This window comes from Cucurbita pepo, chromosome 14 (assembly GCF_057944985.1).
Source record: "Cucurbita pepo subsp. pepo isolate OVF chromosome 14, ASM5794498v1, whole genome shotgun sequence".
NCBI classification, from domain to species: Eukaryota; Viridiplantae; Streptophyta; class Magnoliopsida; order Cucurbitales; family Cucurbitaceae; genus Cucurbita; species Cucurbita pepo.
The window spans coordinates 4,575,352-4,589,306 of NC_141811.1; the positions used below are offsets into that span (position 1 = coordinate 4,575,352).

At 30.8% G+C, this 13,955-nt stretch overlaps 1 protein-coding gene across 1 annotated transcript; it reads left to right on the plus strand.

Moving 5' to 3' along the window:
* The first annotated feature begins 9,432 nt into the window (after positions 1 to 9,432).
* Positions 9,433 to 12,018, plus strand: LOC111810919 (abscisic acid 8'-hydroxylase CYP707A2). The gene is made up of 7 exons (XM_023697764.2): positions 9,433 to 9,683; positions 9,779 to 10,097; positions 10,249 to 10,635; positions 10,740 to 10,908; positions 10,999 to 11,105; positions 11,268 to 11,386; positions 11,478 to 12,018. Exons 1-7 carry the CDS (start codon positions 9,496 to 9,498, stop codon positions 11,569 to 11,571), a joined length of 1,383 nt encoding a protein of 460 aa, XP_023553532.2. The 5' UTR covers positions 9,433 to 9,495; the 3' UTR covers positions 11,572 to 12,018.
* Positions 12,019 to 13,955: the final 1,937 nt, after the last annotated feature.

Consider the following 13,955-nt stretch of genomic DNA (forward strand, 5'->3'; position numbering starts at 1 on the left):
GCATTTTAAACTAATAAATTGAATAATATATAAGTATATGGTTTTTGGTTAGAAATTTATGAAAAAATTAAATGCATTTATGTGAAAAATAAAGAGGAATTGTGAGAGGTGGTGAAATGGTGGGGGATGGGAATTATTAATTTAATTTATTAATTAATAAATTAATTAATTAATTAATTTTTTTATTTATTTATTTATTTATTATAGAAGGCATTGGAAGGTGCCTCTCAAGTTGCTTACTTATCTGATTCCAGCTGACCCCTCATAACATAAATTGCCAAAATTCAAAAAAAAAAAAAAAAAAAAAAAAAAGACTTTTTTATTTTTTCTTTTATTTTCCTCTCTCCCCCCTGGTTTTCTCTCTGCACTTTCTAGTGGTTTTCCACAAACTGTGGCTTCTCTGGTATTCTGGGTTTTTGGCCCATAGACTATCAATCTTTATTTATTTATTTTTTATTTATTTATTTATATATTTTGAAGTTTACGTTAATTTGTTTCTATTTAAATTTTAAATTTTGTGTTTAATACAATCATCCATTTTTAAAAATATTAAATAAGTCCATAATTTATAAAAATATTCGACATTTTTTAATTTCATTAATAATTATTTTAATATTTTCCAATTTAAATCATTTGGAGTAATTTCAGGAGACAAAATAATAATAAATAAATATTATTTTGGTTCTTCTAATTAGTTTCATATTTTTAAGATATATATATATTTAGTACTTTAGTGTTTCATTGTCTATTATTGGTAGATATTATTTGCTTTAGTCTGTTACGTATTGCTGGGTTTTAAAACGCATCTACTATGAAGAGGGTCTAGCTCTATTCCGACTAGTGTCTCGCACCGTTCGATGATTGGCTTTGATATCATTTGTAACAATCCAAGTCCACCGCTAGCGGATATTATCTGCTTTAACTCGTTACGTTTTGCTGTTACCTTACAGTTTTAAAACGTGTTAGCTAAAAAGAGATTTTCACACTATTACAAAGAATGTTTCGTTCCTCTCTCCAACCGACGTGGGATTTTACATTCATTCACTAATTTTTCTTAGACAACATTTAAATGAGAAGCCAAACATGATATAATGCTGAAATGATTGGTGTTAGTCAGTCATTGAGTATACACTCATTTAAAAATAGTTTAATTTGTGGGTATAAAAGAATTACATAACGTGATCATGTTACAAGGAAATGCCAAAACATCAAATATCGAATTTAAATTCTATATCGTGGTCGGAATTCTAGACCGCGTGCCATATAAATAAAAAAATTATAAAAAAAAAACAATTATATATAAAATTTGTATTGGAAGAGTTGCACTAAAATATTAATTAGAATATTAGTTAATAATAATAATAATAATAATAAGAAGAAGTTGTAGGGTTGATTCTTTAGTCAAAGATGCAACTTGTTTAGAGGCACTTTGGTATAGATTTATTGGAAGCACATTTCTCAATTATTATTATTATTATTTTTTTTTTTAAAAGCCAACTTTAATTGTTCTTTTCACTTTTTTATCTGTTCAAATTGTTTTGGATAATTCACCACTTGTCATTTTTTAAATCATTATCTTCCAATTTTATTTTATTTATTATCGTTTTAATTTTAATTTTAATTGATTCTATTACCCTTCAATTCTCATACTCCACCTCGACTTCAGCACCAAGATCCAACCGATGGTAAGCTCGATTCCACTAATTATCATTTAGGGTCGAATTGCGTGGGTTCAGTTTTAAAATTCCTTGAATATAACTTCGTTGCTGCATCCATAGGTATTTGTGCTTGATCCATCATGACCGAGGGAGGAGAAGAATAGTGAAAGTGAGTCCCTACTAACAACCGAGGAAGGAGGGAGAAAGCAAAAGCACTTGTTCGTTTACATGCCTGGGGAAAATGCTCTCTCATTCACTCGCTCAAACAACGCACAAACTTGTTCGCATGGGATCAATTCACACTCCAACCATAGGTACAATTAGACCAGTCTAATTTTATTCACGTAGACTAGTCTAGTTCAAATTAGTGAACCAGTATGCATGAAAACCTATATGTATGTATGAAAATTACAGTAATTTCATCCCAACAAGACAATTACATATGTGTATCCATGAGGTTTATAAAAATTACCTATTTTGTGCATGAGAATTACATTATACTATATGATATAGTCTCGAGGTGAATTATACTATCTCTTTGTAATACAGTCTAATCGCAATCATCTCTATGTTCATCTGTCTGTGTGCATGGGAATTGACCAGTTTTAAACGATTTTATGCCCTTTAATTTTGCGATAATTATACGAAAGATTATATAAGAGCCATAACGAGAAAGGCTTCTAGTTGTCATGGGAAACTATCATCACATTAGCGTCAGTCAACAGACATATGATAACAAACAATCATTAACCCATTTTTATATATATAAAAAAATAATTTTAAAGTCACGTAGACGAGAAGAAAATATCAAATTCAAAATGTCTACGTATGTCATTTTCCAATTATTTCGTTCGATAAATCTTTATTAATCATAAAAAGCAGGTTAATCTTAAAGTGGGACCCGATAGACTCATGATTTATTATTATTATTATTATTATTATTTTTTTTTTTTTTGAAGGTGATAAGGAGTTAAGGATATATATGATTTTTTAGAAAGAAAAAAAAAAAAAGAAAAAAAAAATGGAGATATCATTAAAATTATTGCAAGTGGAAGATCTCAATCTCTTTCTCCTTTCACTATAAAAAGTATATAAAAAAACAAAATGATAGCTGTAACCCAAGTAACTACATTTCTCCCTCTTCACAGCCACACCTTTCCTCAACCAAATCCAATTCACAAATTTTCTTTTTCTTTCTCTTTTAATTTTAATTTTAATTTTAAGAACATGCCCAAAATCTACCCTTAACTCCTTGTCTCCCCTATTTCTCACATTCTCCTAATTATTTACACCTTCAGTCTACTACCTACTCGGACCAATCAATGGCTCACCTTCTACTATTCTCCATGCTCTTTAGTTGATGTATTATATTGGTATGGATGTGTTAGATCCCATATTGGTTGGAGAGAAGAACAAAGCATTCTTTAGAAACTTTGAGAGGAAGCCCAAAGAGAACAATATCTGCTAGTGGTGGACTCGGACTGTTATAAATGGTATTAGAGCCATACATCGGGTGATGTGTTAGCGAGTAGGCTGTTCCCCGAAGGGGTTAGACACGAGGCGGTGTGCTAGTAAGGACGCTGAGCCTTGATAGGGGTGGATTTGATAGGAGTCCCACATAGATTGGAGAAAGAGTGTCAACAAGGATGCTGGGTCTAGAAGGGGGGTGGATTGTGAGATCCCATATCGGTTGGGGAGGAGAACGAAACACCCTTTACAAGGTCCCTAGCAGACGCGTTTTAAAAACCTTGAGTGGAAGCCTGAAACGGAAATCCCAAAGAGGACACACTGAGCCTCGAAGGGGAGGAGACGCAGGGCGATATGCCAATGAGGACGTTGAGTCTCGAATGGGGGTGGACACCGAGCAGTGTGCCAGCAAGGACACTTGCCTGTAGAGGGTGGATTGTGAAATCCCACATCGATTGGAGAGAGAAACGAGTGTCAGCGAAGATGCTAGGTTTTGAAGGAGGATGGATTGTGAGATCTCATATCGGTTGGAGAGAGGAACGAATCATTCTTTATAAGAGTATGGAAACCTCTCCTTAATAGACGCGTTTTAAGAACCGAAAGAGGTTATCAGTAAGACACTGATGAACCAACGTAGTAGCCATCGTGAAAAAATCTATCCCTGCCGTATTTTGAAAATCGATATTATATATAATTGAAAAAGGAGAAATTTATACTTTAAATAGAAATGTTTAGAAGTTGTAGTAGTGGGTTAGTGTTATATAATATATAATTAATTAATATAAAGTGGCAAGCAAGCTGTATATGAGCAAGTTTTAATAAATAATTAATAAAAATAAGTTAGGAAAATCTGTTAAAGCAAAGGTGAGAGAATATGAAGTCCACTTGATTGATTTCATAAAAAGTTTGGTTTAGGGAAATTATGTTATTTAATAATACTATCATGCTCATATTACCACTTGCTTTTATGTACATAATTGGTTGTGTCTTTGGTGTAACCCTATCTTTCTGGCCCACTCTTTCCTCCAAATTAATATATAATTATTTTTATTTTTTTGAAAAGTAAAGTTACTTTAGTAAATTCTTTCTATCTACTTTTCATTAATTTAAAAATAAATAAATGGTTAAATTTTAAATTTAACTCAGTTACATCACTCCACTCTAGTATAGTCAAATATTGTTACCTCCCCACCTCATCTAAACGACAACTAATATAAGTGACTTTACAGATGTCTTCCATGTCTCAACAGTAACTTAAACTTACATGATACAATAACATACATCTTTGAATTTTCAATCGTCCATGTTCAGACATGATTAGTCCACGTCGCAACCCATTTTTAGGCTGGTAGGCTCTATGATAAACAAGTGAACGTTGGTATCTCAAACGACAACCACAATGCCTATGTTAAAAAAAATCAATGTGTAACTTGTTCAAGACCACAGTTAGCAGATATTGTCCTATTTGTGTTTTTTTTCTTTCAGGATTTCTCTCTAGGTCTCCACATCCTTACAAGGAATGATTTTTTTCCCTCTCAAACCGACGTGGGATCTCACAATCCACCCTCTCTAATTAACGTGAGATCTCACAAAATGTTTTGTAAAACGACCAATTACTTCTAGAGTCCACTTCTTCCTCATGCTAAAACGACACGCTCAACATGTTCTAGGAGTCAAATAGAGATCGTTTTCATAAAAGACGAGATCGTTAAATGAAAATGAACTAACAATGGATCGAACAAAAACTCAATCAGTCAACTTTGTAAACTAATCGAGATTTAAATTGGAAAAAGAGATACTAACGGTGAAGAATAAACAATCAACCAAGGAACATGAAACCATTATACAAGAAACAGTTGAGTTAATGAACAAGTTGTTACAACCACTGATTGATATGTTAGACTAAACCTTGACGTTGACTTTTCATATCAAAAAGAAACCATCCTTATAATATTAATATTGATAGTGTGTTTGTAATATTAAAAAAACACGAAATCGACACGGATTTATAATTAATAAATTAATTTGTAAAATTAAATAGATGAAAATGATGGATGGATGAATTATATGCATTGGCAGTGTAGAATACAGCCTTTCAGGATAATTTCCTTCCCTTGTACATATCCATTGCAAACATTTTATTATTTTATTTTTACAAAAAAATTAAAAATAAAATAAAAATAAAAATAAAAAAGAATAAAAAATTATTAAATTATGACAACTGGGTAAGGTTCTCAGGATTTGGCACAAATAAGCAGGTGTGTTCATGTTGTACAAATTTCTGTACCTTTTTTTTATTTATTTTTATTTTTATTTTTTATTTTTTATGAATCTGTAATAATTGACTTGAGATACAACAGAAACTCTGTATTTCTGCTTTATTTATTTATTTATTTATTTATTTATTTATTTATGTGTATATATTTCATTTGACTGTTTATCATTTATGACCGCTGACTTTTATGCCCCCACAAATTCTTCCAAACCAAAATTATATTTGTTTTTAGTTTTTATTTGGTTAAATATTAAAAATTTGTTCTACTTAATTTAATGGTTTTTGTTTAAAGTTCTTAATTAATTATACTTTGCCATAAGATTTAAGAACCTTCATAAACGCTCATAAATATGCAATCTATTAGATCATAAATATTAAAATATAAAATGATATGAATGAACCAAGAGACATCAATCATACAATATGCTTCAATCAAGATGTGAAGAAAATATTGTTGAAATTATCAAAAAATATTTCAATTCATGCCACATGGAAGAATAATTAAGTTTCATATTATAAATTTTGGGTGGATTACAATGGAGAGTTATTGTATTTCATTAATGTATTTTAAGACTTTTAATTTACTTTAGGTTACAATAATATAATGGTTAATTATAGCCATTAAATATGAATGTTACAACTCTTTGAATGTCTTGAGTAGTTTCATTTTGAGGCTATATAATAAAGCCATGTATGTTGTATTTGTAAGTAGACTTGAAAAATATTATTAAAAAAGCATTTGTGCGGTTCTTTAGCCAATGGCTAAGTTTCTTTGCAATTCTATGCAACTCAAGCTCGACATGATCGATCTTGCTTGTGGAGTGATTCGAATCTCAAACAAGTGTTCTTGCTTTGAGATATTTGATCAACAAGGTAATCTGAATCTTATTCCTCTTGTATTGATTCCTTCTCATATCATAAATTTTTAATTATTTTCAGCATGCAACTTAAATTACGTAAAATTGTAAAAAAATTTAATATCGATCTAATAATTTTTTTATAGAAAAAGTTATTTAAAGTTTAAGGAATTTATTAAATTATTAAAATTTTCAAATATAAAAACTATATTATAACAAGTTGTAGTTAATAGACTAAATCAATTAAATTTTTTTTCATAGTTAAATGGATTCAAAATTCAAGAATTTAAGTCTATGATATTAATAATTTTAAGATGAAACTAATGTTGACAAAATTTTCACATTAATATATTAAAAAAAATGTGAACCATTTTGGACTAGAATTACAATTTTCATGTATCCCTAGGTTTTGACATTCAACTTTGACAATTAATTATGAGAATTATTGAACCAACCAAATAAATTACAAATAAGATGCCTATTAATTACCCTGAAAACTTACCTGCCCAAATAATCAATTTAACTACTTTTATCACACACAAATTAATTAATAATTTCTCAATCACATTTTTGTTTTATTTTCTAATGTTTTTAAAATCCATTATAAATAGATTTTTTTTTTTTTTTTTTTTTTTAGAAATTAAGTTTAAAATTTAAGTTAAATTTATGGTATTAAATTTCATAGTTAAACATGTTTTGTTTGGAGCAGCTCTAGGTAACCTCTTGAAATTTTTTTAAAAATGCATATGGGTAAGGATAAAGTATGTTGGAAGGACTCATGTTGGTCTGTGTAGATCATGTTAGTGAGATCCAACATTGGTCAGAGAGGGGAACAAAGCACTCCTTATGAGGGCATGGAAACCTCTCTCTAGCAGAATTGTTGTAAAATTGTGAGACTGAAAGTGATACGTAATGGGTCAAATCGAATATGGGCCTTAACAATAATAAAACCTAATGACATTTTTTCCACACAAATTCATATAATGAAAAGAGAAGAAGTTGCAATAAAGTCCAAACATAAAGACATTGACATTTTTGGTCATGGTCAAACTTGATGGAGGTAGATGCAACTACTACACACACTTGCTTTTAGCCTTCATTAATGCACAAAGGCAAAATGCATCACCTGTCCTTTGAATTCAAAAGGGATGGGAGCTAGCATTAATTCCCCCAAATCAATTTCATTTCTCCCCATTCTTTCGTTCATCTATTTATTAGCACTCAAAAGTAGCACCGTGTACGAGTGAATTGCGCGTATACAGAATACTCTAGTTACTTACTCAAATAATTTATACACAGATTATTCACTATGACAGATATACTAATCGTAGTTGTCTCAATTGACATACGAGGATAAAAATTAATAATCTAATGATATTCGGAGATAAATAATTAATTAAAATAACCGTAACTAATTTCAATAATTTTTTTAATGTTTTAAGTTTCGTATTTTTAAGAATTGTTTTTTTTTTCAAATACAAAAAGACATTTTAAGTGACATATATGCAATTTGATGTCCTAAAGTAAATATAATATAATCAAGACTTTTGATCAATAATCATTATTTTATTAATTAATTTAGGGCTAATATAAATTAATATTTTGACTCTCTCATTTGCATAATTAATTTTTTTCATTATTGAGGAAGCAAAAGTCAACTCCATTGGTTAGTTGTGCATGCATGCTAATTAGATAAGGTTTGATGAAAAATGATATATTGTCGGACGTTGAGTTATTGGGTGTTTGTTGAATTAAAATTTTTAATTATAAATTTTTAAAATTTTCAAAAAGTATATAATTATAAACTTTTAGGGTCGGTATTATTTTTTTCTCAAAATTTTACAAATCTGTACAAATACTCATCGATTCTATTTAAACGGATTTATAATAACGAGAAAAAAAGAGAAAAATTGGTTGCATGATCTAACTAGCTCTCGGGCACCTAAGATTTTAGGTCGAAGTTGATGGGATTAAAATTGTTCATGAAGAGATTGTGAGACAATTAACAAATCTCACACAAAAATTGACGGTTAATATTGTTAAAAAAAATGTTAATTATATGACTACTTCTAACACATGACCTAATTTTCTCTCTCTTTCTTCAATTTTTATGAAATAAACCGTCGGTAATTTTAAAATGAACACGTAATTAATATTGGAATCGATTCTTTTTTAAAAAGTAAAAGAAAAGACATGTCTCGATATAAAAAGCTGTAATCCTTAAAGACGCATAGAGATTACACGTACTAAACGATTATACAATTAGTCAATGTTTTAAGTTGGTACGAATATTATTATCTAAAGTTGATTAAAAAAATTAGTAGAAGGTCGGAGTTTATTTATTTATTTATTTATTTATTTATTTATAAGAAAAAGGAAGAGGAGATTAGTGAGTGTATTTAAAATAATGGAAAAGGTTGTTAAATATTTATAATACAAAGTCCCCTTTTGTCTTAGCCAAAGGACATTTAATTTTAAATTTTAAATTTTTAAATTTTAATTTTTTTACAATTGCAACCTCTCCTGATCACTAGCGCCACTCTTTATCTAACAAAAATAATAATATTAAAATTAAAGTATCCCCCACACGCTATTTTTGTAGTCCTTTTGGCTTGGGACACGTGCTCTCTTAGTCCATTTCCTTCTTAGCTTGCCTTCATCTCTCTCCCTATAATTTAAAAAAAAATTAAAAAATTAAAGTAAACGGCAGTCACAATGTAGCTGACAGCTTTGTATCGATAACCCCACGAGAGAAAACTCATAAAAGTGACTTGGGTTTATGTCTGACTGAGGAAAATCGTAACAGTGTATTGGGTTTATGCCTGTGATTGATGAACGTATGAGCTAAAAGCCGTGAAAGTGTGTCGGGTTTATGTCTGAGTGTGAAATTATGTCGAGTTTGTGCTCGGTAGTTATTTGGGTACCTACACGTGTTTAAATGTAGGGTAATTATTACGAGACAGTTACGGTGTGAAGGAGGAGGTGATATGATTTTTATTTTTAGGAGGCAGAGGAAGGGGGGAGAGAGAAGTATGAGCTGGAAGGAGATTCCGTGTGTGCGCCTTGAGCTGTATTGAAAACCCCTTTGTGTGTGTTATTTCCTTGTTTCCTTCCCTCTTTCCTCGCCCCACTCCATCAAAACACTATAAATACCCCTTTCTTAATCCCTTTTTTCTTCACCCTCCTAATTTCTTCTCCCAATTTCATCCATACGCCATAAACCAAACAACTCCGAAACATGTTCTGTTTCGCCGCCGTCATCGCCGCCTTCTTTCTTCTTCTTCTTCATTTTCTTTTCAAATTCTCCGCCCCTGCTCGCCGGAAACTTCCCCTTCCGCCGGGCTCAATGGGCTGGCCTTACATGGGTGAAACCCTCCAACTCTACTCTCAAGATCCCAATGTCTTCTTCGCCTCAAAGAAGAAGAGGTTTTTATTTGTTTCTCTCTCTGTTCATGTTTTTGGGTTTGTTTCTCAAATGGGTTTTGATTAATTTGATTGATTTTGTTGTGTTTTGATTACAGATATGGTCCTATTTTTAAGTCCCACATATTGGGTTATCCTTGTGTGATGGTTTCTAGCCCTGAAGCTGCTAAGTTTGTGTTGGTCACTAAAGCTCATCTCTTTAAGCCTACATTTCCAGCCAGTAAGGAAAGGATGTTGGGCAAAAATGCCATCTTCTTTCACCAAGGTGACTACCATGCTAAATTACGACGCCTCGTTCTTCGAACATTCATGCCTGAAGCGATTCGAAACATCGTCCCGAGTATCGAATCCATTGCTAAGAACACTGTTCAATCATGGGATGGACAATTAATCAATACCTTCAAAGAAATGAAGATGGTATAATACAGTTCTTCCTCAATTCTTTACATTAAAAACAGAGTAAAAACAGAGCAAAAACAGAGCATCTCTGTTTCTTATTCATATACTCTGGTTTTTTTTCGAATGGTTTGTATATTTGGTTAATTATGTTCTTCTTGTTCTTCTTCAGTTTGCATTCGAGGTTTCTTTACTTTCGATATTTGGAAAAGAAGAAGCTCTTTACTTCGAAGACTTGAAGCGATGCTATTACACACTTGAAAAAGGGTACAATTCAATGCCGATAAACCTGCCAGGAACACTCTTCCACAAGGCCATGAAAGCAAGGAAAGAGCTAGCACATATCTTAACCAAGATCCTCTCAACCAGAAGAGAAATGAAGCGCGATCACAACGATCTCCTTGGATCTTTCATGGGTGAAAAGGAAGGCCTCACCGATGAACAGATCGCCGATAACGTCATCGGTCTAATATTCGCTGCTCGGGACACGACCGCAAGTGTTCTAACATGGATCTTGAAGTATCTAGGAGAAAACCCAAGTGTTCTTCAAGCTGTCACTGTAAGAATCATCTCTAAACTTAAACCAAAACCCAAATTCCACTTTCTTTTCCTAGAGCTTAGAAATGAATTGAAATGAATTCTCCTCTGTTCTTCGGTTTATAGGATGAACAAGAAGCAATCATGAAGGAAAAACAGAGTGGAGATGATAATCTCACCTGGGCTGACACCAAAAACATGCCGATCACTTCAAGGGTGATTCAAGAAACTCTAAGAGTTGCTTCAGTTCTATCATTTACCTTCAGAGAAGCCGTGGAAGATGTAGAATTTGACGGTAAGAACACAAACCCAAGAAAAAAAAGTTAATTCTGAAATCAAAACCCATTTTCATCTGTTTTCTGATTCAAAAACTCTCCATCTTCAGGCTATTTGATTCCAAAAGGATGGAAAGTTCTTCCTCTTTTCAGAAACATTCATCACAGCCCAGAAAATTTCCCTCAACCAGACAAGTTCGATCCTTCAAGATTCGAGGTAAAAACAGAGGAAACAGAGCACAGTGTATTTATTTATTAATTGCTTGCTTGCTTACTTCATTTAGAAAAACAAGAACATATTCTTCTTCCCTTTCCTTTTTCCCACACAAATTTGGTTAGCCCAAACATTCAATGATTGTGTTTATTATGATTGAAACAGGTCCCTCAAAAACCCAATACCTACATGCCATTTGGCAATGGAACCCACTCTTGTCCAGGAAATGAACTGGCCAAGCTCGAAATGCTCGTTCTTCTCCATCATTTAACCACCAAGTACAGGTCGGTAATTTCTCAATCTTTAACCTTCAAAATCATCTGATCCAAGAAGACCCATGTGATTGATTTGGCTGTTGGCTTGAAATTTATGCAGATGGAGTGTAGTGGGCGCTCAAGAAGGCATTCAATACGGTCCTTTTGCGCTTCCCCATAATGGGCTTCCCATTAAAATCTCTCTCAAGAAGTAAAAACAGAAGAACACAGAAACCCAGAAAAAAAAAAAGATCAAGAGAAGAGAATACGAAGATTGTTCCAAAACTTTGAGTGAAAAATTCAGAAAAAGTTTCTAAAAATAGAAATAGAGCAATGGAAAACTGTTGTCTAAGGTCAAATCAGCATCAGTGAGGTAAAGAAGAATCAAAAACAGAGGAAATGTGCTCTGTTATGGTTTTTTGGGCAAAAGGGGACAGTTTCTGACTCGCAAGAGAGTCATTATAGTTTGGATATACTTTAGAAAAACCCAACGGTCCTGATTTTTTTTGAGTTTTATTCTTTTTTTTTTTTTAATTTTACATGAAATGAATGGGGAAAAGTCCTCAACTGTATTTACTTTACTTTTACATACCAATTTTGTTGTAACCAAAAATTGCCACGCAAGGCTAATAAGTATTATAATATAAGTTCTCTTCCTATTACTCCCATCACTAAATGCAAGGGTATAATGGTAATTTAGATGGGTCGGTCGGTCAGTCGATTGGTATTATGCGTAAACTCGTAACAATATGGATCGATAAAAGAATTAGAGGGATTTAGTATTTTTATTATTAAGGTAGAAAATACAAAAATTGGGAATTTAAGAGAAATAAAATGAAATAGAAATAGGGGAAATTATTAACTAAAAAAAGTAAAAAAAGGGTTTATTATTTATGTATTTAAGAGTCAAACAATGAACAGACAGCCAAACATGACCATGACGTGTTGACTTAAAATGCTGGAAATAAATCATCTCATCTACCCTAACCCTTTTGAATATTCGACATATAATAAATAAATATATATTAATTAGGGAATTTAATTCTCTTCCTCCCTTTTCTCAACTTTGACTTTCCCATGACTATTATTTATTCAACACAAAAAATTAATGTTATATTAAATAGATTCTTCTATGTTTCCAATGAAAAAAAGCCACGTGACTTACCTTATCTCTCTTTAATTATTCAATTTTCAAATCAAAATATCTATGAATCATTCAAATTTTATTTTGTTTGTTTGAATTCTTAAAATTAAAAAAAAAAAAAAATGGTGAAAATGGAGAAACGTAATTTCTTAAAGTTGAAAATGGTAAAAATTAATTTGATCTCATTAACGAGAGCCAATAGGTAAGTAGAAATGTCCATTTTGTCGACAAGACTCAAAACTCGCTAAGAACAAGAAGATATCCCGTTTTGATGGAGCATAAGCAAGAGAACGGAAAACATTTTCTCAATTAGATAAATACGGCCAAGGACAGAAGACGGAATTATATTCCCCGTCCTTACTTAATATAAATATTTCTAATATATGTATATATATATTTCTTTTACTATATTAAAAAAATAAATTAGTTAGTTAATTTTAATGCTAATTATATTGCCCTAACCAACCTCGTACACATTTTATTGGCAAGTAATTGAGCCATGATAAAGTTAACGATCTTTCTTGGAAGGTTCTTGTTATGACATAGTCCCACACGAGAAAGTATCTAATTAGGGTTTAAGACTTTAGGAGTCTTTTTTTTCTAATCGAGATTTAAACGGATTATCCGAGGTTATTAGCCAATGGAATATACTTACAATTTTTTACAAACCAACAATGCACATAAAACAATTAAAAATGAAAATTATATGGCTATTTATTATGTTATTATTAGTTAAATTGCCAAAGAAAAAATGAAGTGGCTATTTATGATGCCATTATTAATTTAAATTGAACATTATTTCTAAATAAATAAAACAATACAGTCATTGGAGATTCAAACGTTAAACACAAAAAATATTTGAATTTTATTAAATACTTAATTAGATAAATATTTAAATTAACATATGATATAATTTACCCTTATAATTATTAAACCAGCTACTAACCGCTGCTGTTTCCGTTGACTTTCTCCTAAAATGAATAAATCATTTCTAATTTTTAATTCTTTCATATTTTATATTTTTTCAAAGTACTTTAAAATAAAATCAATTTTCATCCTTTCTTACTATAAATTATAATTATATTTCCTTTTTTCTCAATGGCTTATTTAGAATTTTTTTAATTAATCTCATTTTTTCTCAATGGTTTATTAATATCTAATAAAAATTTATTAATTTATTCGACATTTTAAATCTACAACCCTATCACTTAAAAAAAATTAAAAGCTTTATATTATAATAAATACAAAATTTAACATACAAATACTTCAACGATCTATTTGATATTTTAAAAATTTTAACACTTACTATATACAAATTTGAATGACTTATCAATTACATTTTAATGTTTATGGCCTATTAAACATAACTACAAAATTTCATAATCGACGATGTTTGATTTGTAAATTACAAAATAAAGAACAAAATCAGATAATAATATATATTTTCCGATACGA